This window comes from Elephas maximus, chromosome 6 (genome assembly GCF_024166365.1).
Source record: "Elephas maximus indicus isolate mEleMax1 chromosome 6, mEleMax1 primary haplotype, whole genome shotgun sequence".
In the NCBI taxonomy this organism is placed as follows: Eukaryota; Metazoa; Chordata; class Mammalia; order Proboscidea; family Elephantidae; genus Elephas; species Elephas maximus.
Window position 1 is genome coordinate 117,447,893 of NC_064824.1, and position 23,213 is coordinate 117,471,105.

General features: G+C 56.5%; 1 protein-coding gene across 1 annotated transcript; it reads left to right on the top strand.

Annotated features, from left to right (window-relative positions):
• Nucleotides 1-3,263: 3,263 nt before the first annotated feature.
• WNT10A (Wnt family member 10A) lies at nt 3,264-18,432 on the top strand. Its single transcript, XM_049888204.1, has 4 exons — nt 3,264-3,828; nt 5,015-5,277; nt 14,383-14,762; nt 17,325-18,432. Exons 1-4 carry the CDS (start codon nt 3,716-3,718, stop codon nt 17,820-17,822), a joined length of 1,254 nt encoding a protein of 417 aa, XP_049744161.1. The 5' UTR covers nt 3,264-3,715; the 3' UTR covers nt 17,823-18,432.
• Nucleotides 18,433-23,213: the final 4,781 nt, after the last annotated feature.

A 23,213-nucleotide genomic window follows, 5' to 3' on the forward strand; every position in this document is an offset into this window, starting at 1 on the left:
CTCTCTGAGCCTCGATTTTCCTATCACAAAATAGGGTGCCTGGTAGCCTCTTAGTACATGTGTAAACCACTAGTCACATGTGAGTGGTCCATCTTCTGTGGTAGAGCCCAGCAGGGGGAGAAGTGCCTTCTGTGAAGGGTGAGAGGAGAGAGGCCCTGCTCAGGAGGTGCCGACATGTTGACCACTGGCCTGGTCCTCTTGAAGCTCAGCGCTGCACTCTTGCGCTGCTGCCTGGGAAGGGGGCTGGAAGAGACTTTCAGAAGTGTCTCCCTCACCACCGTCCCCCCCATCTTTGCTCACCCAGCTGCTCAGCCCCAGGCAGCCTGAGCCATCAAGGTCCCCCACTGGCTGAGTGGTGGGGGACATGTGGGACTGCGTAGATGGGGAAAAGCACAGAGGTGCCCCAGATGTGTGTGTGACCACATCAGGAACAGCCTGAATGAAGGCAGATGGGTGGGGAGGCCACAGTGGAGGGCTTGGGATTGGCCTCAGGCTGAGGGTTCAAGAACTCTTTTCCCCCCTGCAATGGCCAAGCTTATCAGGAGTTTGGAGGGACTAAAGCAGCAGGCTATTCCCCTTTCCTTGCAGAGGGGCGGTGGTCCCTAAAGCCTGGGCAATAGGATGAAGGGCCCCCAAATCTGTCCAGGGCCCTTCTCTTCTTCACCAAGACAAACTTCTCCAGGTGAGCCTCAAGGGTGAGCATGGGCTCTGCTGTGGCTGTGAGGGTCCCACCTGTTCTCACCCTGGTGCCTCCCCCATCCCTTCCCTCCCTGTAACCTCCTCCAGGGCCTCCACAGCTGGAACCATTCTCCTAGCTGCCTTTCATCCCTGGTGCTCCCCCCAACCCCCAGTGGCCCCTGTAATTGTGGTCTCAGGCGGCGGCTGCGGGGGCTGGGGCTGGGCTGAGGGCCAGGGCCCGGGGCACAGTCAGGGTGAGCCTGGAGGCTGCTGATAGGGGCTTGGCCATGGCGTGGGTCATATGGGGATGGGGGCTCCAGGTACTGACACTCTCTGGGCTCCATCTACACCCATGCCAAGTCCCTGTGCCTATACATGCCCTCCCCTCCCTGGACTCAGGAGAAGAGAAGTTTCCAGGCTTCGGCACTCCTAGACACCAGGCCAGATCCTTGCCAGAGCACAAGCCTTGGGGAGCTATTTGCCTTCTAGAGCTTTCCAAGGAAGGCTCTTTCCTTTTTCTTTGGACTTCTGTAGTTCATCAACAATGGAGGGTAGGAGAGCAAAGAGACCCTTCCTCTTCAGAGGCAGTCCAAAGGAAAAATATCAGTCTCTCAACCAGGTGAGCCTCACCAAAATCACATGGGGTACTGGTTAGAAATGCAGGCTCCCCGGTCTTGGCCCTGGAAAGGCTGATTCAGTGGCATGGGGCCTGGGGTTGCTATTTTCCATTATGGCTGATCCAGAAAGGAAGGAAATAAGGAAGGAAGGACGGAGATACGTATGAGGCATCAGGCTTGGGACACGCTGGTGTGAGGCCTCCATCCTACGTTATGAACCCATTCCTGTGTCATATTGAGCCTATTTCTAATCCTTTCTGTGCCTCAGTTTCTCCAACAGCCAAGCAAAATATGACTTCCCAGCCTAGTCTGTCCCTGCTGGTGCCTTCTTCTGCCTTTGTTGAGTGTCATCCTGCCCTGTCCCACCCTGTCCCAAGCAGTCCCTGTCCTTGCAGTATGGTGTGGCGGGGGGGAGGTGCGGGGAGCAGGGGACGGCTGGGGTCAGACAAGGTTCTGGCTGACGCAGACTGCTTCCTGCCCCCGGCTGTTTTCCTGCTGTCCAGCCAGACTGCTCCCCCCCCACTGCCCCCCCCCACACCCCCAGCAGCCTCAAGTCCTTAATTCCTGACAGCTGCGGAGGCTGCCGGCAGAGATGGGGGAAGGGAAGGGAGGGACTCCGTCAGTTTGCCTGATGCTCAGGCCACTCTACCACCTGACAATCTAGAGCCCTCCCCCTCTAATTCCCCAGGGAAAGGCAGTTCCAGGAATGGGCCCCTTTTGTCTCTGGGCCTAGAGGCTCTGGTAATTCTTTCCCCACACCAGGAGGGGCTCCCTTCAGAGAGAAGGGACAGTGGGGCTGGGAGTGTGTATATCTGTATAGAGTGGGGGTCTTGTGCCCATTTTACAGAGGAAGATGTTGAGGCCACAGCAGGATCAGGATTTACTCTCAGGGCCCAGGTTAGAACCAGAAGGAAGTGAGAGCCTCTTTCCCCCAGTCTTCTGGCCAACAGGCCTTGCACACTCACCCATGTTCAGCTGGGGGTTGGGGACAGGAAGGATCCCAGGGAGGAGTAGACCTCCATGTTGGGGAGCATCGAGGGAACGATGTGCAGGCAGGGTCGGGGCAGAGGCAAGGCAGGGATAGGGCAAGGACCCAGAGCATTCAGGGCTTGGGCAAATAGTACTCAGCATTAGGGCTGCTGCTGCTGGGCTGGAAGTCAGAACCAGGTTTGGGTCCAACTCTTCCATTAACTTGCTTTGTGACCTTGATTAAGTCATGACCCTCTCTGAGCCTCAATATTTTCTTGTGTAATAAAAGGGGGCTAAATGAGATGACCTGAAAGCCCTCTTCCAGGATTAAAAAGGCTCTCTAACACTTCCTCCTGGGCAGCACCACCCCTCTGGGTGCTCCCCCTGAAACAGGCCTTTTCTGGAGGTCAGTCTTGGCTGCCTTCATCGCTCCCAGAACTAGGTGAGGTGGGCCTCACTAACCTCATTTCACAAAGGAGCAGAGGGTGGCTCCGGGAGCAGGAGGCACCTGTTTAAGGTCACACAGGAAAGGAGGGCAGGAGCCAGGGGCTCCTTTGTGGGACCCCACACCTGCCTCCCAAGCCAGTCCCGGGAAGTCCCTCCTCAGCTTGGAGAGGCAAAGCAGAGGGGCCGGTCACTCCCCTCCAGCTCTTGCAGGTGTGTGTATTGAGGGGCGCCCCAGCAGCTGCGTCTCAGCCAGGTACACACACCTCGCAGTAACGCACACCTTCCCACAAGAACACGCCCAGGTCTGGCGCCCAGCGCGCCAGCGCACATGCACCTCCCCGTGCACGCGCACACGGACCCTCAACACCTCTTGACTACCACCCACCCACCGTCAGGTCCTGGATCTGCCGCTTCCACCCCCAGTCCTGAGCGGACACAGTGGCCTTGGGACGCGCACACGCCTCCACCCCTCGCCGTGACGTCACGCAGAGTAGAGCCCTGAGACATTAAGGGCGGGGGGAGAAAGGCGGCGGAGCTCCTCTGGCCGGGACAGTCACTCACTCTCCGGGCGGTGGGGCCGGGCACAGACAGCGCCGCCCCCGCCCGGGCCTCAGCGTTGTCCTCCGAAGCACAGGCTCTCAGTGCTGTGCTGGAGGATCCCTTGCAGTCCAGCCTCGCGTCCCCAGCCCACTGCACCTCCGGGCCCCCCTTATCTTCGGGAGGCACCCGGAGTTGTCGCAGAGGGGCCTTGGGAAATTCCCCAGACCCCTGTGCCAGGAGGTGCCCCGTGCTCCCGCCCGCTCCCCCCCCCCGAGGGCGGTGCCCTGGGGCGCTGCACCATGGAGTGGGGAAGCGGGTGCCGTCTGCTCCAGGAGCCCTGACCCGAGTTGAAGCTGTGTGTCACAGCCGCCCCGACCCCAGCAGATCATGCGCCGCTGTCCCGGGCTCGCCCGCCCCTCCGGGCTGTGAGCCCCCCACCCCTGGCCCGCCCTGGCCCGCGCGCCATGGGCAGCGCCCACCCTCGCCCTTGGCTGCGGCTCCGACCCCGGCCCCAGCCGAGGCCCGCACTCTGCGCTCTCCTGTTCTTCCTCCTGCTGCTGGCTGCCGCGGTGCCCAGGTGAGCCCTAGCCTCATGCCCCACCCTCCTGTGGACCTGGGACCCCCAGGGAGCAGGGGCCTCTAGCGCTCCTGCTGGGCACGGAGCCCTGTCAGGAGGGAAGGATAGAGTCGCAGGTTAGTGCTGGTGCCCAACGAGTGACTGTGCCCTCATAGGAGGGGGTTGGGCTGGTGACAGAATGAGCAGTCCAGGGAGACAGGGCAATGTCCAGGAAAATAACGGCAATTAGGAGTGTGAAAGGCAATGAGTTTGGAGTTGTGGGGGGGGGGGCAAGTGCCATCCCAGGGTCCCTGCAATGCTGGGGGAATGCACTCTTGCTCCCAGAAGGAAGCTCGAATACCTTTCCCCACCTTGAAGCTCATTCCCAGAGAGTGGCAAGGGTTGAGGGCTGTAAGAGAGCAGCCCAGGTGGGGTCACTGAGGGATTGCAGTGTGTGTGTGTGTGATCCAGTACACCCAGCAAGCTGTGCTGTTAAACAGCAGTCTGTGTGGGTGACGATGGGCGGGAGAATGAAAAATTTCATGGGTCAATGGTTGTTAAAACAAACATGTATGTAGATTTGAGTGTCTTTGTTGCATGTGTGTCTGTAGCTATGTCTGATGAAGTGTGCATGTGTGTAAGTGTGTAGGTCTGTGTGTCCACCACAGTGTGTGCAGAAGTGTGTCTTCATGAATGTGACTGTCTGAAAACATGCCTTTGGGAGTGGGCTCCCGGGGGACACTTCGTGGGGCAACGAGATGTGTGTGCATTTGTACAGGTTTATCTGTGGGGGAGGGACCTGGTGGCGCAGTGGTTAAGATCTTGGCTGCTAACCAAAAAACTGGCAGTTCAAATCCATCAGCTGCTCCTTGGAAACCTTATGGGGCAGTTCTATTCTGTCCTGTAGGTCTGCTATAAGTTGGAATCAAGTGGAAAGCAATAAGTTTGAGTTTATGCCCTGTGTGGGTGTGTGCCCGGGCAGGTTGTGTTGGAGGGGGCAAGGATGGGAAGGTAAGGAAAGGAGAATGCTCCAGAGGTGCACTGACGGGCCAATCTTCAGAAGCAGGGGTTAGAAGAGAGGGAAATTATGGCCTATGCGACAGTGTATATGTTGTTAGATGGGACCAGGTGGATGGGGCCAGACAACTCTGCCTCCCACTGCCCCCTCTAGGCCCTCCTACCCCCAATCACCACCCACCCTCTGCAGGTCAGCACCCAACGACATCCTGGGACTCCGTCTGCCTCCAGAGCCTGTGCTCAACGCCAACACGGTGTGCCTGACATTGCCTGGGCTGAGCAGGCGGCAGATGGAGGTGTGTGTGCGCCACCCTGACGTGGCCGCCTCAGCCATCCAGGGCATCCAGATTGCCATCCATGAGTGCCAGCACCAGTTCCGGGACCAGCGCTGGAACTGCTCTAGCCTTGAGACCCGCAACAAGATCCCCTATGAGAGCCCCATCTTCAGCAGAGGTAGCCACCCCTCATCACTGCCCTTCTGCCCACCCCATCCAGCACCCCCGCTCCAGACTTGTCTTCCAGTCATCCCTTAACCCGCTCCCTCAAGCTGGCAGCTATGTCACCTTCTTGCCTCATTCCAATTTCAGAAAAGCCCCAGGCATGTGGGGCAGACATGGCCCTAGACTGGACCATGTGGGCTGAGGATGGCAAGTTCCATGCCTGAGAATGTAGCACTCCTGGATTCTCCTGCCCCATCCCTGATACCCCACATCTCAGGCTCTGGAAATATCTATGTTTGTCACCTGCCTCAATTTACCCTCTATTTAGTAAACAGCATTTAGGACAGAGAGCTTGCGTCAAAGTACCCAGCATCATCGTGGAGAGGGGAGAGGGTTGGAGACTTTCTGCCAAATGGTCTGGGTGGGGGAAGCCCAGGCAGGTAAAATATTTGTGCTTCTGCAGAAGCTCTTCCCGGCAGGGTACACCACCAGCCTCTGTGTCATCCTCACCGCCCCCAAGATCCGCTCTGATTCACAGGCACTGGGTGTGTGCAGCAGTGCCTGTGTGAGGTGCCTGCTGCCAGGCAGGCCTTACAGCCCTGCCAATCGCTCTCCCCTCACAGCTCAAAGGTGCCCCAGCCCACTCCCTGTCCCCCAAACCAAACACCTGACTTCTCAGCGACCCAGGGTCCACCCTGACAATCCCTAGGGTGGCTGGGGCTAGAAATGTCAGAAGACTTTGACACTTTTCCCCGTTTACACCTGCCTCCTGTCTGGTATCTCAGGTCTTGACTTCAGTCTTTTGGAAAAGGTGGGGGCCCTGCCCCCCGGATGGGCCTAGCCCGGTACCCATCTGTCTTCAGCTGCCTGGGTGGGACAGTGTGGGGACCCCGTGGACCCTGGATCCTTGGGAATAGTCCAATCCTCAGTAGACAGTGAAGGAGGGGTGCCCATGTATGCTGTGCCTTGGGGCCTGAGGCCTCTCGGAGAGTCATACTCCAATGTACCTCAACTTCGGAAAGACCTCAGAAAGCCGGAGCCTTTCCCTTTTCACCAGGAGCTCTTCTTGCATCTCCCCACCTCCCCCGGGCCCCCAAGTCATGGGTCCTCGCAGCACCCCAGCCCAGTCCCAGACGCCCGCCCCGCCCCCGCACTCTCCCTCCTCCCTCCCCCGCGCGCGCCCGGGGCGCTGTTTCTACCCGGCCAAGCCCAGCCCGCCGCGTGTGGCGGCTTGCAGCCGCGAACTAATCTCCGCGGGCCGCGCAGACGGCTCCCGGCCCCAGCCCCCGCCCCACCCCGCCCGGCGCAGCCCGAGCCCCTAGTAGTCGCGGAGCAACTGCTTGAACCCGGCGGGCTGGCCCAGCTCAGATGGTGCCCCGCGCGCCCCGCGGCTTGTGCTCGCGGACGCCAAGTGACAGGCCCTCTCCCACCCTCGGGTTTCTAGGTCCCTCGCGCTCCTCGCACACATCCGCAGCCCCGTTTTCCCTCTAAGACCCTCGGGCCTTCGCAGTGGAGACGCGGTCGCCCTTGCATCGGTTTCCCCTCTTGGGCATTCCGGTAGGCATTCAGGTTCTCACCCTGCCGCCTGGGGTAAGGCAAGGACACCGGCTCTTCATCCCTCGCCCGGGCCTTGGTGTCCCGTCTTCCCCTCTGGTCCTTCTGTCCCCTCTAGACCGAGTGAACCCAGGCGTCCTGGTTTCTTCGTCTCTGCCCAGCCTGAGCGGCCTAGTGGAAGATGTGGGGGGCGTGACGCTTTGGGGGAGAGTTCCGAGCTGCCGCGGAACCGCGTGGGGTTGGCGCGGGGCCAGGCACTCCCGGGTTCACCTGCAGTTTAATAAGCGGGAGGTGAGCTAGGGGGACTGGCGGAGGAGAGGTTAGGGGTGGAGGGGGGAGACTTGCTGAGGCTGGCCGGGCAGGCGGCGCCCAGCATGGGGAGGGGGCAGGACAGTGGCTCCTGGGCTGGGGGAGTGGATGGGCTGGGCTCCTTGGGCCTTGGAACACCGCCCTAGCTCTGTGGCTTCTGCTCCCTCGATTGCAACACTTCGTTTCTACCTCTCACTCCTCGGAGGGCTCTCTGGGCTTCTGGAAAGGGACTGCCACTGTCCTTCTCTGCAGGGCCACCACTGTGCCCCTTCCTCCTTCCTCCCTCTACCTGAGGTTCAACCTACTCCACTGTCATTTCCAGGTCCACCTTGGCCCCTCACCTCTAAACCTCTAGGATCAGCTAAATTTGAATTCCGTGAGGCCACTCTTCAGTGGCAGCCAGTTGCTAGTCTGGGTCCTTTCCCACACTCCCATCTTTTCAAGCCATGGATTATCCATTGTGGGATCAGGTGACCCCAGTTTTCCCCAAGCACTGACCCCTCTTCTGACCCAGGCTGCCAACGGGGTTCTCTTAAATGTGGATTCTGCCATGTTTAAAATGCGGACACTGCTGGGAGGAGGTGCGCCCTTGGACCTTCCACCTGAATGCTATTGACTCCTTAATGCTATTGTTAGTTGCCACGGAGTTAGTTCCAGCTCATGGCAACCCCACCTGTGCAGAGGTAGAACTGCTCCATAGGGTTTTCAAAGCTGTGATCTTTTGGAAGCGGGTGACCAGGCCTGTCTTGTGAGGCACGTCTAGGTGGTTTTGAGCCGCCAACTATTCAGCTAGTAGTTGAGTGCTTAAAAGTTTGCACCTCCCAGGTACTCCTCTTAATGCTATTGTTGTTGTTAGGTGCCATTGAGTTGGTTCCGACTCTCATAGCAAGCCTATGTACAACAGAACAGAACGCTGCGCTGTCCTGTGTCATCCTCACAATCCTTGCTATGTCTGAGCCCATTTCTGCAGCCACTGTCAATCCATCTCATTGAGGTTTTCCTCTTTTCCATTGACCCTCTGCTTTACTGAGCATGATGTCCTTCTCCAGGGGTTGGTTCCTCCTGATAACATGTCCAAAGTATGTGAGACAAAGTCTCACCATCCTTGCTTCTAGGGAATATTCTGGCTGTACTTTTTCCAAGACAGGTTTGTTGTTCTTAGGGCAGTCTGTGGTATATTCAATATTCTTCTCCAACACCATAATTCAAAGGCATTGATTCTTCATTGGTCTTCCTTTTTCATTGTCCAGCTTTCGAATGCATATGAGGTGACTGGAAATACTATGTCTTGATCCGGGCACACCTTAGCTCTCAAAGTAACGTCTTTGCTTTTCAACACTTTAAAGAGGTCATTTGCAGTAGATTTGCCCAATGCAATGCGTCTTTTGATTTCTTGACTGCAGCTTCCTTGGACATTGATTGTGGATCCAAGTAAAATGAAATCCTTGACAACTTCTATCTTTTCTCCGTTTATCATGATGTTGCTTATTGGTCCAGTTGTGAGGATTTTTGTTGTCTTTATGTTGAGGTGTAGTCCATACTGAGTGCTGTAGTCTTTGATCTTCATATAAGTGCTTCAAGTCCTCTTCTTAATGTCATCTAATTGTCCTGACACTTTCCTGAGATGGGTTGGGCTGGAGGGATGGGGCTCTGACGTAGAAAGGAGAGGGAAGGGGTACTTGATCCCTTGGAGGGGAAAGCCTGGGAAGGCAGGGCATATAATAGGGCTTTATTTAGTCAAGGAGAGGGCATAAGGGGGTGGTAGAGCCTGGGGGCTGGGAATAGGGATAGGGACCCCTAGGACGCTAGAGAGATTACAAAAAAAGAAAAACTATAAGAGGGCCCCAACCCCATGCTAGCTGCTTTGCCCAGCCCAGGTGCAGCTGTGACCTAAGTGATGAGGGTAGTGGTATCCAGCTTTTCGTACTAAGGACACAGACTCTTGGTGCCTGGGTGGCATTCTGGGCAGAACATCTGTAGAGGGGAGATCTTCATTGTGAAGAATAGAGAAGCCCTGCATTTCTCATCCATGATGAGGGGACTGGCAGGAAGAAGGGACTTCTTGGGCTGGGCTTTAGCAGGAAGAGACATGATGGAGGAGAATATGGTCCTATGAGCTTCCGCAGTTTGGGCATTTCCCTCCCTAAGATCCAGACCCATTTGGAACAGATGGGAAGGGGGGTGTGAGGCTCAACAGTAAGTCAGGCGCCCAGCCCTAAGGGAGCCAGGGATTTGAATGTGGAGTTTCTGCTGTCCAAGGCCTTGGCTCTTTCTTCTGCCACCTACATTTCACATTCATCTTTGGAGAGTCTTGGTTTTATGCCTAAGCTTTCAGGGCTTGAAGTATGTGGCTGTACTCAGGTGGGAAAACTGAGGCACAGGCAATCATATCCCAACATCATCTGGGGTCCTATTACTCTAATAAAAAAACACACCTGTTGCCATTGAGTCGATTCCTGCTTATAGTGACCCTATAGAACAAAGTAGAACTGCCCCATAGGGTTTCCGAGAAGTGGCTGGTGGATTCCAACTGCCACATTTTGGTTAGCAGCAGAGATCTTAACCACTGTGCCACCAGGGCCCCAGTACTCTAATGCCCCATTATTTTAATAAAGGGACCCAGTAAATTAGCCGAAGGTATTAAGCACTTCCATTTAACTGTGGTTCAGGTTTCTCAAACAGCCCCCATGCTGTAGATTCTATTATTATCCTCATTTTACAAATGAAGCTAAGAGAGGTTGGGTATGTAAGTCTCCCAGCTGGTAAGTGAGTGGTAGAGCTGGGAGAGGTAGAACCTGCATTCAGGTGCAGACTAGCTGACTTTAGAGCCAGTACTCAACCCCCTGCCAGACTGCCTGCCAAACTACAAGGCCAACACAACTCAGAACTCCCATCATGTGCCCAGAGGTGAACTGGTACTGCAGGGGAGTGCCCCAAGAAATGCAACTGACATGCACATGCACACACACACACACACCCCTACCCATGTTTGTACAAACATGGAGCCACGTTCAGTGTCATGCCTAAGTGCTCCCACATGCACACAGCACTCTGTCGCTCAGCCTGGGCACCAGAGCATGCACAGGTTATTGCACGGAGGGAATGGAGACCAGATCTCCCCCTTCCCCCGTTCTTTGATTCTTAAAAGTGTGGGGCTGAAGCCTATCTAACCCCTCATGGTTGCCACAGGTTCCTGAATCCCTTCTCCACTTACTCCCCTACCCTCCAAGCCTCCTCCCCCAGCCCCTTCCTAGCCATAGGTTCCAGCCAGCAGCAGCAGCTGACTCCACTTAGATGCTGGCAGTCCCTGTCCCAGATCAAAGGCAGGACGGCTAATTGTGCCTCTTAACGAACTGCCCCCCCGCCCTGAGCAGCTCAGCTGGCCATGGCTCCACCCCTCTCCCCTCCAGCTGGCCAGATGGCTCAGTGCCTACATCTGCCCCAGACAATGGAGGCCAGGGCCAAAACTGGGGCCCTGAATGGTAGCTGGGGGCAAAGCCAGTGGGCTGAACTTCTCTGGGGCCTGGATATTTGGAACAGAGGGTGGCCACACAGGCCTTGCCCTCACCCCTATACGTGGCTGTGACAGCTATCAGAGGCCTTGAGGTGGTGTAGGGAAAGGCATCTTTGGCTGCATAGGAGTCGGAGTGTTCTCTGCAGGCTGCAGGTTACGTTCCTCCAGATCTGTCCAGCCGGTCTTGAAGGTGTCAGGACCTGGAAGATGGTGCTTGGCCCTGCGCACCCCCCAGCACAGGCCTCTTGCTCTCTTCCTGGTGCTGTGTGTGGACAGAGTCCTAGGGACTGGGAACTGGGCTACCTGGGTTTCTTTCTCAGCAGCAGGATTCCTGCAGAGCTAAATATCTTTCAGTAAGAAGCTGCCAGGCCTTGGAGCTGGGAGAGATAGGGCTGGGTCCAGCTCCTTGAACTCTGTGACCTTGGCTTCCCCCCTTTGCACAATCTGTGTGTGTGTGTGTGTGTGTACAAGTGTGCATGTGTATGGGGGGATTTCAGGTCTGAGCATGAACTTTTGTCCTAGGACCAAGCCGACGACTTCCCCAGAATGAAGGCAGTGTGCAGAGTTCCCCAGATAAAAGGCAAGAGTTTAAACACGGCGTGCTCCCCAGAGACTTGAGTCTGTCCTTTTTCCCCTTGGGCACCACCTTCCCAGAGCGGTTTCTACTCTTCTGCAGCTCCCATCAACTCCCAGCATCCCCTCTGAAGGCTCAGCTTCACCCCCAACCCCTCCTGTCTGCTCACAGTTGGGCAACCTCCTTATGGAAAGTGACCGAGATGCCATGAGTTGGAAAGAGAGGTTAGAGAGGGAGGGCCTGCTTCATGGGCTTCTAGTGTCCCCAGTGATTTCTTGTAGAGTGGGCCAAGAGCTGCTGGGCTCTGTCCCTGCTCAGAGTGAAACAAGTAGAAGTGACAGGAAACTGCAGCAGGAATGAGCGAGGCCACAGCAAGAAGAACTCCTTGATAATAACTAATGTTTATGTGGTACTAATTATGAGACAGGCACTATTCTAAGCACTTTAAGGTCACTAACGCGTTGAATTTTCAGGAACGATATAATGAGGTAGAAAATAATAATACCATTTTACAGATGAGGACACTGAGGCACAAGAGGTTAAGTCACTTGATCAAGGTCACCTAACTATTAACAGCTAGTAAATGGTAAAGCCAAAACCTGAACCCAGGCAATTTGGCTCCAGAGTCTATACGCTTAATTACTAAGTATCTTGTGTGTGTGTGTGTGTGTGTGTGTTTTTCCCATGGCTAGATAGGGAGAGAACAGGGCCCTGTGATGCAGGGGGTAAGGACCAGGGGGGTGGAATTGGGCCTGGGTCTCTGTCCAGTCCTGGCTGGCTTGCTGGAGTCTGTGAGGTCTCTGAGAGCATGTCCTTCCAGTCTTCCATACTGGGGTGGAAGGACCCAGAAATTCTACTTCCTCTGATTCTCAGGTTTCCCCAAGGCCATCAGCCTTCCGCCAGGTCCTGGCTTGTCCCCAGATGCCCATGGCACAGGTGGATTCTCCTCCTTGTGTCAAGGCTGTTCTTGTGTGTGGCCTCTCCCGCTGCCTGCACTCTCTGGGGTCCAGGGGCTGCTCAGAGACTTGGGCCAGAACCTGTTCCCAGTAGGACCTTTCTCAAACTTAAAATAAGCAAGAAGCAGCCTGCAAGGCTAGGAACTGAACCCTCCTCTGCTAGTAGGTCTTCCCCGTCACATGGCCAGACCCACCAGAGCCCTCTTAGAAGATGGCTCAGGCTGGCAGCACCAAATGAAGAAAGCAGGGTAGACAAGTCAGTGGCCAGGAAGGCCCAGCCCTGGGGCCTGAGAGTGGCTTGGTCAGAGAGAGCCTTCGTGCCTCCGAGCTCCTTGGGGAAGGTATCTATCTTAGCTTACCCTTCCGTCTCAATTTTCAACACTACTATATGCCAGACCCTGTGCAGCACACTGAGGTCACCTCCAGCATCCTTCAAACAACCTCTTCAGCTCACCTAGACTGACTGAAGGCAGGGTGGCTGGGTAGTACCCTTTTCTGGGCAGAATTCCTGTGAATATGGAATAGGAAAGCTCTGTGGGCTCCACTGCTCTGCAGTCAGGACAGCTTTTGTGGTGGCCTAAGGTGATTGCACACACCAGGCAGGCAACCTTGGGGCAGGGAGCTTCGGGAAGAGTCCATCTTCCCTTCCTTACTCCCCCCTCTCCCTCCTGCTCATTAGCGTTTCCTGGGGCCTGGTCATTTGCTCTTCAGGTTAAATTTTTCCTTTCTTCTGCAGGGTTCTTCTTCTTCTTCTTTTTTTTTTTTTTTACTATAACTAAATCACAGACTTGCTTTGATTTTATCAGTTTTTCCACTAGTGCCCCTTTTCTATTCAAGGATACCACTTTGCATTTATTCATATATATATATATATGTTTTAGATTGAAGAAGTTTGTGTGTTCTTATTCCATTTTCCCCCCATCTGCCTGTGTGGAATTTGTACAATCCACTTAATATTCTTTGAGTGGTTATCCTTGAAATTTTGCCATGCATATTTAATTTAACAAAGTATAAGTTTAAACAATATCTCAATCCACCTCTGGAATACTAAAAAAAACCCATAGAATTCTTTAACTATAAATAGCCTCTCTTCTAACTTACATGCTTCTGTTGTTCAGTATTTCATCAATCTTTCTTTAAACTGCACAAAATAGAAATTATTATTTTACGCAGGCAGTGTTTGTTTTCATTTATATACATTTTCACTATTTTGTTGTTGTTGTTCACCATTCCCTCTTAAATCTCAGACTGTCTTTTGGGGTTATTTTCTTTCTGAATTACATTCTTTGTAAGTTCCTTTAGTGCAGGTCTCTTGCTGTTTGTCTTACCTTGGGTTCCCAAGAAAGCAGAGCTTGACATAAAAGCTTCTGCGCTGCTATGTTGTTTAGGAGCTCGGTCCCAGGGAGTTAGAAATGGGGATGTGGGAGGGCGGGCAAGGCATGGGTCTGTTGGCTTCCTTTAAAATTGCAGATATCACCATGAGAGGTAATAGATTAACTCCCTGATCTTAAAAAGAATGTATTTTACCAGATACTTCCTGCCCAAGGGGAGAGATGGAGACACAGGAGTTCTCTGCTTGCAGGGAGTGATGATAATGAAAGGGGAACCAAAACCAAACCCGTTTCCTTCCAGTTAATTCTGACCCAAGCAGCCCTATAGGACAGAGTAGAATTGCCCCATGGGGTTTCCAACGCTGTAATCTTAATGCAAGCAGGGTGCCATATCTTTCTCCTGCTGAGTCAATGTTAGGTTTAAACCCACCGACTTTTCAGTTAGCCTCCGAGGGCTGAACCACCGTGCCACCAGGGCTCCTTAATGAAAGATGCAGGGGGTGCAAAGAGAGACCCCTACATCGTGTGTGCCGAACACCTGGCTTCTAGTATGATTTCTGCTCCTCTATCCTGTGCCCTTGTACTAACCTCCCCTCCCCGCAAGCTGGGCCTCAGTTTCTCCTCTGTAAAACAAGAAAAAGGGGAAGACTCTGTACCAGATGGACTGACACAGTGGCTGCAAAGATGGGCTCAAACACAGCAAAGATTGTGAGGATGGCGCAGGACCCAGCAGTGTTTCGTTCCGTTGTGCATGGGGTCGCCATGAGTCAGAACCGGCTCGAGCGCACCTAACAACAAGATGAGAAGGTTGGGCAATGGGCAGGGGGATGGGATGTCGAGTTCCCACCAGCACCCTTGTTTCCTGGGTTTCCACTCGCAGGTTTCCGAGAGAGCGCCTTCGCCTACGCCATTGCGGCAGCCGGCGTGGTCCACGCGGTGTCCAACGCGTGCGCCCTGGGCAAACTGCGGGCATGTGGCTGCGACGCTGCGCGGCGCGGGGACGAGGAGGCCTTCCGCAGGAAGCTGCACCGCCTGCAGCTGGACGCACTGCAGCGCGGGAAGGGCCTAAGCCACGGGGTCCCGGAGCACCCGGCCCTGCCCCCTGCCAACCCTGGCCTGCAGGACTCCTGGGAATGGGGTGGCTGCAGCCCCGACGTGGGCTTCGGGGAACGCTTCTCTAAGGACTTTCTGGACTCCCGGGAGCCCCACAAAGACATCCATGCCCGCATGAGGCTCCACAACAACAGAGTCGGGAGGCAGGTGAGAGCCCCGCCCCCTGAGCCAGTCCCAAATCCCTCTGCCTAGGACCCGCCCCTCTCCCAAACCTACCTTTCCTCCAGGGACCACACTGCTCCCCCCCATCTCAACTCCTTTTTCATTGCGCCCTCCCCAATAAGTCAGTCAACATGCCTTGATTGCCTACTGTGTGCCAGGCACTGTACCAGGCCTGGGGAATGCAGAGCTGACATGACCCTTGCCCTGGGTTAGTCAGGTTGCCATCCGTGCATCCTTCCATCCACTGGCTGGCCAGCCTGCTTCTCCCATCCGCCCTGCGTAATAAATGCAGGGGAGGCTGGGCTGGCAACCCGGACCCCAGGGGCCTAGACCTAGCTCTGCCACTCTCTCAGGGCCTCAGTCTCCTCCCCTATAAAGGGAGAAGATTGAATTAGATCCTCTTAAGGTCCCCCAAGCTCTATTGTTCTATCATTCTGTGCTCTCGTCTGCTGCCGTCTCCTTTCCCAGCTTTTCTGTGGAGTCTCAGAAGGAGGGATTCCTGCACTGTGTGGGAGTGGAGGTTCCCAGGGACCCCTGTGTTACTGTGCTGTGGTTGCCTTCCTTCCTTCTCCCCTGCCCTCACCTGGGAGAAAACAAAAACAAGGAAAGTAATAATAGCCTGCATTTATTGAGTGCTTACTATATGCCAGGACACCCTGGTGGCATAGTGGTTAAGAGCTACAGCTGCTAACCAAAAGGTCGGCAGTTCGAATGCACCAGGTGCTCCTTGGAAACTCTATGGGGCAGTTCTACTCTGTCTTATATGGTTGCTATGAGTTGGAATCCACTCGATGGCAGTGGGACTATATGCCAGGCATATATGAGCACTTTGCTACATAAAATATCAGCCATTTAATCCTTACAACTAACCCTTGAGGTGGGTACTATCAGCCTCTTGTTAAGACATGGAAATGGAGGCACAGACAGATTACGAAGCTTGCCCAAGGTGATGCAGATAATAAGAAAGTGGTAGAGGCGGGATGCATCATCAGGCTCTGAGCCCGTGCTCTTTTGCTTTCCAGGGGAGGCTCTGCACCTGTGCACACATAGTCCACATTGTGTGGAGTCTACTGTGATGCCCCCACTGGCCCTCATGGTAGTCAGTGCTCTCCTCGCCTGGCAATTCGGCATTATCCTCATCCTCTTAGCCCTGCCCAGCCAGCTCAGGCCTTGTTCCTGTCCTCCTCCCACTTGGGCTGGTACCTTCTTCTCCATCTCCCTCCCCTTTCTCTGGACTCTCAGCCCAGGTGTCTCACTTTCTGCCTCCACTAGGCTCTGAGATGGTTCAGCTCTTCCATCCTGACAGAGACAAGGTAAACTGAGGCACACCCACCTTCAGATCACGGCCTTCTCCCATCCACCCCTGCCCAGTTCATGTAGCCTTTTTTCCCAAGCTTCAAGACAATCCCAGCCCATACCAACAGTGCCGCCTCTTCCTCCTCGTTAAACTGGTTAATTAATGGCTGCTGCCTGTGGGAAGCAGATGTTCTGGAGCTGCTGGCCAGGGGAGGCATGGGGCTGGTTCCCACATGGTGCTGACACCACAGGCTGCCCAGACAAGCTGCGGGAGCCCTTTAAGACTTGGAGGGTTAAATCTTTCTCTGTAGGGGTTGCCCAGATTTGAGGGGCCTGGATGATTGCTCTCCTTGTCTGAGGGTCTGCTTTTGGAGTGAAGTGGGGGAGAGGTCAACCTCCTACAGTGGGTCTCTGGTGAGGATAATGCCAAGGGGCTCTTTGGGAGGAGACTCTAGGGCAGGCTGAGAACTGGTAGGGGGCAGGGATTGTGTTCTCATAACTGCCTCCGTTGGAAATTGGAACCTCTCTCTCCTTTGGCCTGGGAAACCCACTCTTTGGGTTCCACTCCAGTTCTGCATTCAGGTAGAGCCTTGGGCCCTGCCAGTGCTCACTGTTCCTGGGAGGGACTGTTGTACTCAGCAGAGAGCAAAATAAGTCCCAGCTACAGCTAGCATAATGGGAGTGTCTCCCCAGCAGACCCCTGTTCCCTCTCCTTAGGCTCCCTGCAAAGGGCTGCAGGACCCATAGAGAAATAGGGCTTTCTCAGACTCACTGCAACCTTGCTCACAGCCTGGAGCTAGGCCAGAGGCTTTGGGGCTGGGATGTAGTGGGGCTGGCACCCCCCTGCTCCTGCCCCTGCCAGAGGGATGGAAGGAGAGGGACTTTCCCTGAGGATCTGGGATCCCCCCTCAGGAAGCAAGAGAGGACTTGGGTGGCAGGGGAGAGCCTCCAGCCCCAGGGGCCTCCTGCAGCTGCTGGTAGGACGGGGCGGGGGGGGTGGGGCGGCCAGGAAGGAGGGAATTCCCCCAGGGCCTGGCCTGGTGGGAGGTGGATAGGAGCGCAGCAGAAGAGCCGGCAGATGAGTCTGCCTCCTGACGTCCGGCTCAGGAGCAGTGTGTCCCCCGCTTCTGTCTCTGTCAATGGGAGTTGGTGTCAAAAGCCTTGGAGATTGCCGCAGGCTAGTCTCAGCGTAGGGACGAGGGTAATAGGGCTGGCGGCCGGCACCACGCTTCACTGTGTCCCCCTCCGCAGGCGGTGATGGAGAATATGCGTCGGAAGTGCAAGTGCCACGGCACCTCAGGCAGCTGCCAGCTCAAGACGTGCTGGCAGGTGACGCCGGAGTTCCGCGCGGTGGGGGCGCTGCTGCGCAGCCGCTTCCACCGCGCCACGCTTATCCGGCCGCACAACCGCAACAGCGGCCAGCTGGAGCCGGGCCTCGCGGGGGTCCCCTCGCCCGCCCCGGGCGCCCCGGGCCCACGCCGCCGCGCCAGCTCCGCCGACCTGGTCTACTTCGAGAAGTCGCCTGACTTCTGCGAGCACGACCCGCGCCTGGACTCGGCGGGCACCGTGGGCCGCCTGTGCAACAAGAGCAGCACCGGCCCCGACGGCTGCGGCAGCATGTGCTGCGGCCGCGGCCACAATATCCTGCGCCAGACGCGCAGCGAGCGCTGCCACTGCCGCTTCCACTGGTGCTGCTTCGTGGTCTGCGAGGAGTGCCGCATCACCGAGTGGGTCAGCGTCTGCAAGTGAGCGCCCGGGCCCCCGGGGCCTGGCCCCCGGCGCCTGGCGCTCTCGGCCGGGCAGGGTCGCCTTGGCTCCTAGGACGGGAGAAGGTTGGACCACATGATCCTCTAAGAACCTCCCAGCTCTGAGGCTTATCAAGCCTGCAATCACAGGATAGTCCAGGCCCATCTGGACCCCACAAATCACTTCTGTGGGCTCCGGGACCGATCCGCCTCTCCCTCCCTGCCCCGAGTTCACACAGCTCAACTGGGCTGGGGATTGCCCCACCTCCTAGGGCCAGTGTCCAAAAGGCAGTCCCTGGGTCTGTCTCCTTCCATCTCATTACCCCTTCCCTTGTAGTAGGAGGGGATGGAAACTGTCGGGCAGCAGCGGGAGGAGGGTTAAAGAGAAGAAATGGACACAGCTGAGCTGAAGTAATTCTATAAAGGCCCCAGACATCCTCCCCCAAAGGCCTCTGCCCCTCCTTATTCGTTTAACAAATATTTATTTTGCACTCTGTGGCCTGGCGCTCTGTGGGGGATGAGGGGCTCTGGAGATACAGATGTGAGTAAAAGAGACACAGCACCTGCCCTCTTGGAGTTTACATTCTAGCTAGGGGAGATGAATAAACAAGTAAATACACAAAAAAGTTAAGATTATGTGCTGTGTGCATTTAGAAAATTAAGCAAGGTGCTGGGCATAGAGTGATTTGTGGGGAGTGGGGGCCCTTTAGACAAAGCCACTGGTCAGGGAAGGTCACTCGGAGTGACACTTGTGCTGAGACTTCCTGAGGAGAAGGAGGGCCACACAGATATTGAGCATGAGGGATTTGCAGGTAGAAGCTATGCAGTTGCTTCTGAGGGGGAGAAGCTCTCTGCCTGTTGGAACAGTAGCGAAGAGGCCAGTGTGATCAATCCCAGTGTGGAGATTAAGGCACAGATTAGCAGGAGAGGCGCTCAGAGGGTGGGCGGGTGGGGGAGGGCTGCGTCATGTGTCCTTCTTGGCCAGGGTCAGGAGATAGGGACTTTCAGAGGGTCTTAAGTCAGAGAGTGTCACGGTCTGACTTCTATGTGGAGAAGATTTCTCTGACTGCTATATGGGGAACTGGCTGAAGGGGGACAAGGTGACAGCAGGGAGGCCAGTTAGGAGGCTACAGCCATCTTCCAAGCCAGAGATGGGGCCTGGACTAGGCCAGAGGTGGTGGGTTCATGGAGAAGGGGCTGGATCTGGAGCCACTCAGTGCCAGAGCTCTGGCCGCCTGCCTTGTGCCTGAGCCCTCTGCCACAAGCCAGGATGAGTGGAGGTGCCCAGCAGCGCCCGTCAGCAGATACAGGAGGCACTCTGAGAGGAGTAATCCTGGGCAAGACCCAGCTCAGCCAGCCCAGCGCCCCAGGGAGCAGGTGGGGCCAGGAGGTGTGGCAGGGAGGAGGAGGGTGGAGGAGGGCCGGGAGACTTACTGTCTGGATTCTGGTCTCTGGGAGTCCAGGCAGGGGAGGGGGGTGTAAACCAAGGCTGGGGTTGGTGTGGAGGAGGCTCCTTCTTGAGCCTCTTGTGCCCCCAGCTCTCCAGCTCAGCATGCCCCTTGTCAGGTCAATAAGCCCCTCACCCCTATGAGGGCTGTGCTGAGCTGGCACTTTGGGTTCAGTGTTGTACTGTCCTTGGCTTTCAGAGCTGATGTTTTCCTGGAATAGACCTTCAAGGAGGAGGGCTGTGGGAAGTAAGGCAGAGTCAGGAGCTCAGGAGAACAGTAACTTCATCCAGGCCTTCTGCTGTTTGAAGCTGGGGATCCTGCTCCTGCCTCAGTTTACCTCAAACTGGCATCCCTTCTTTGATGAGCCGGACAGAGGTGAAGTTCTTATTTCTTTTCCTAATTACCAGCCTGCACAATACCCCATATTGCCCTCCTCCTGCCCCGTGTTTCCCTACTCCTTGGTAGGGCTGGGAAGGAAAGAAAGGACCCTGTCATGGTAATGTGCCCTGTAGCCCCACCAGCTGGGAGATTTGCCCCGCCTAACTTGTGCTCAGCTCCCTCCCTCCAATTGCCTGCATCCCAGTAGCTCCCAGACAGGGGCTTGCCTAAAGCAGCAGGGTCCCCAAATGCTCAACTCTGCTGCCTTTGTGGAGGACGGTGTTTCTCTCCCATTCCCTGTGGGCAGGCATTGAGAGTCCCTCAGGAGGAGGGGTAAGCAGGAGCAGCCAGACACACCTGCCTCATTCCTTTCCTCTTGTTCACCCAGGAGAGAGCCATGGGGGCTGGGTTCCCAGGGAGCAGGAAAAGGCTGGAGGAATGGAGGCCTGGAAGGGAGGGCACTCTCACCTAGCAGTGTCCAGCGCATTGAGCCTTGGCCTCACCCTCCTCTGCCTTCCAGGCATAAGGAAGACACAGCTGGGGGAGGGAAGGCTGAAGATGAGATGCAGGCTCAGGGTTGGGATAATGAGGTAGGAGCAACAACCCTGAAGAGCATGCTGTCTCTAGAGGAAGGGGTGGGTGTTGGGGTGGGGCAGGGGCTGGACACTGGGCTGTGGGGAAGAGGACGAGTAATACTGAGTCAAATCATGGTGACCTGATATATGCTACCCTGATCTGTTAAGGAGCCTTGGTGGTGCAGTGGTTAAGCTCTAGACCGCTAGCCTAAAGGTTGGCCGTTTGAACACCAGCTGCTCCACAGGGGAAACATGTGGCAGTCTGCTTCTGTAAAGATTACAGCCTTAGAAACCCTATGGGCAGTTCCACTGTGTCCTACTATGAGTTGGAATCGGCTCAACTACAACGGCTTTGGCTTTTGTTTGGACCTGTCAGGGAGGAGAGGGAAGGTTGGGGAAGGAACAAATGGCGTGTTGCCCTTCCCCCATCCTCTCTGTGGGCTGGAAGCTGACTAGAGTCCTGGGGCCAAAGCTGGACCCCATAACTGAAAAGGGGAGTGTGGGACTTGGTGAAGGCCTGAAAGGGAGATGTGGAGGTGATGCGGGGTAGGATAATAGAGCCCAAGAGGCCCTGGGCTTAAGCATACCCACCAAGGGGTGAGGCAGGAATCAACGTGCTGATCAGAAATAGGCAAAAGGGGCTGATATAAAATGGGAGCCTGGAGGGCAGATGGGAGGAAGAACTCACTAACAGCTGGGGAAGGCCAGAGGTGACATTTGGAAATGGGACCAGAAGGTGGCCAGAGATTGCCCAGAGGAGAGCCTCCCCCTTCCCCCCCAAACACCCCTCAACTGATGGACCCTGAGTAGAGGATGAAAATACAGTATGGTCTACGGGTGTCTAGATGGTTCCAAAGGGAGGAATGGCGGCAGGCAGCAGAGAAGGAGGGTGGTGGACAAGTGCAGGCAGGGTGGGGCTAAAGCTCAAGGAGAGGCAGCCAGGCTGGGGGTCAGAAGAAGGCACCCTGCTTTTCAGTCGCCCCAGGTCCCAGAGTAGGAAAAAAGAGGAGGGGAGAGGTGTTCAAAGGTAGAGGCCCGACAGCCCCGATGGGTGAGAAGCAGGGTCAGGGACACCAACCCACATCTCCCGCAATCAATGTGCCCCAGCTAGCCCCCTGGCAGGGGGCCTTCCACATTGGATCTTGGCCAGGCCCTACTTGCTGCCCCCCCCCTTTCCTCTCCCCCCTTCTCATGTGGTTGCCGGCAGCTGCCTGCGGTCGCCCCAGCTCCTGCGCTCAAGGCACGGGGACTTTCCAACAGGGGAAAAAATGACTTAATGAGAGTGGGAGCCGGGGGCGGGAGGGACAGGTCCCTGTAATCACCGCTCCGCTGTGGGGCCTGCGCGCCTCCGGGCCCTTCCCTCGCTTCCTGCTGCCAGTGCCCCCCTTGGGTTCTGCTGGGGGAGGGTGGACGGGCTGGCGACAGGGGGATCCCCTTTTCTGGTTCCAGGCTCCTGGGGCCCTCTGCCGCCTATGCTCCCTAGGCTCCCAGTGCGTGAAAGCCGAGATACCCATCATCCCTCTCTGGACCTTGCCTTGAAGTTGGAGGAGGACTCCCCCTGGAGCCAGGGTCCCTTGCTGGTGGATTTGGGGGAGGGGGATCATGAGGAGAGCCCATTGCCACTTGGCGGCTGCGCACTTCGCAACGCCCCCGGTTTCTGTAGCAACCGGAGCAGCCGAGGTGTGTCCGCAGGGCTGCGAGGCGTCCGCCCCCCCCTTTCCTAGCCGCGGGGAGGGCCAGGCCAGGCCGCTGCGGTGCGCGGGGGTGGGGGTGTGCCTTTGCCATGGCAAGGGTGCGCTAGGAGGGCACATTCTTCCTCAGGGTGGGAGCGCCCTGGGGATACGAGAAGGGGGGGTAACGGGGGCGGCAAAAACGGGAGCGGAGAGATGCCGGTCAGAACGAAGGAGGAGTCTTGGACAAGACCAACCAGGGCTTCTAGAGTTGGGGTGGGGAGCTTGGAATCTTCACCCCCCCCTCCCCAGCTCTCCAGAGACATCCGGCTCCACCCCTCTACTCTCTCAGGAGTTCAACACCCCCCTCCCCCAAGTCTCCGCGGAAGGGACCTCGGGCTACCGACCTGAAGGCCTTTGGGCTCCTTCCGAGGCTGGGCCCACCAACCTAAGGGCTGGTCCCCTTCCCCCCAGCAGAGCCGCAACCCAAACTGCGGCCCAAAGCCCTGCAATTAAGCCCCTCGTCTGCCCCTGCGCCGCCCGCGGGCCCGCGGGTCCTCCCTCCAGGCCCGCCAGCACCGCCAATTAGAGCCGCGCAGCAGCTGATTACCCGAGGTCCGGGGAGCGGTCGGGTGGAGGCCGCGGGCGGGTCAAGGGGGCGGGGTCCCCAGGGTTGTCCCCGGCCCCCAGGGCCCTTAATCGGAGCTTCGGTCTGCGGCCTTCTAGCCCAACTTCTTTGCACCAGGCAATATGAGGAGGAGGGGTCTGCTCAGTGACCCGTCCTGCTGTGCCTCAGCTTCTCTCTTCTCGAGTGCATCTCGCAATCAGGACAGAAAGGCGCAGGGAGGATTTGTGTGTCGTGTTGGAGCGTTTGGAGTTGAGGGCTGGTTATTCAAGAAGTGGGGCCCTCAAGGCCGGCTCTTTCCTAACGCAGCCGCCCGCTTGGGTCCCTCCTGGCCCGATGGACCCGGCTGAGTCTTGCTGAGCCAGCCCCAGGGCTGCTGTCAGCCCGTACCTCACTTTTGTGGGTATTACAAAAGGGTACCCCTCTGGGCGGGTGGCTCCCCCTCTTCTACCCCACAAGGAAAGGCAATTCGGGAGCCCGCAGAGCAGCGAAGGTGGGGTGTTCTGCCATCACTATTGCCCCCTGCATCCCTTCTTCGCTCTCCCCCCTCCTGCGGGTCTGCGAGGGCTCGCGTAGAGCTTCGCCCCTACCGCGGTCCAGCTGCTTACATCTGGCTGGCAGCTGGGAGCCGCCCACTGCGAACTGCTGGGAACGCAGCGCCCTCTGCTGATTCGAAGCGGCGGCGCACCAGCTTTCGGG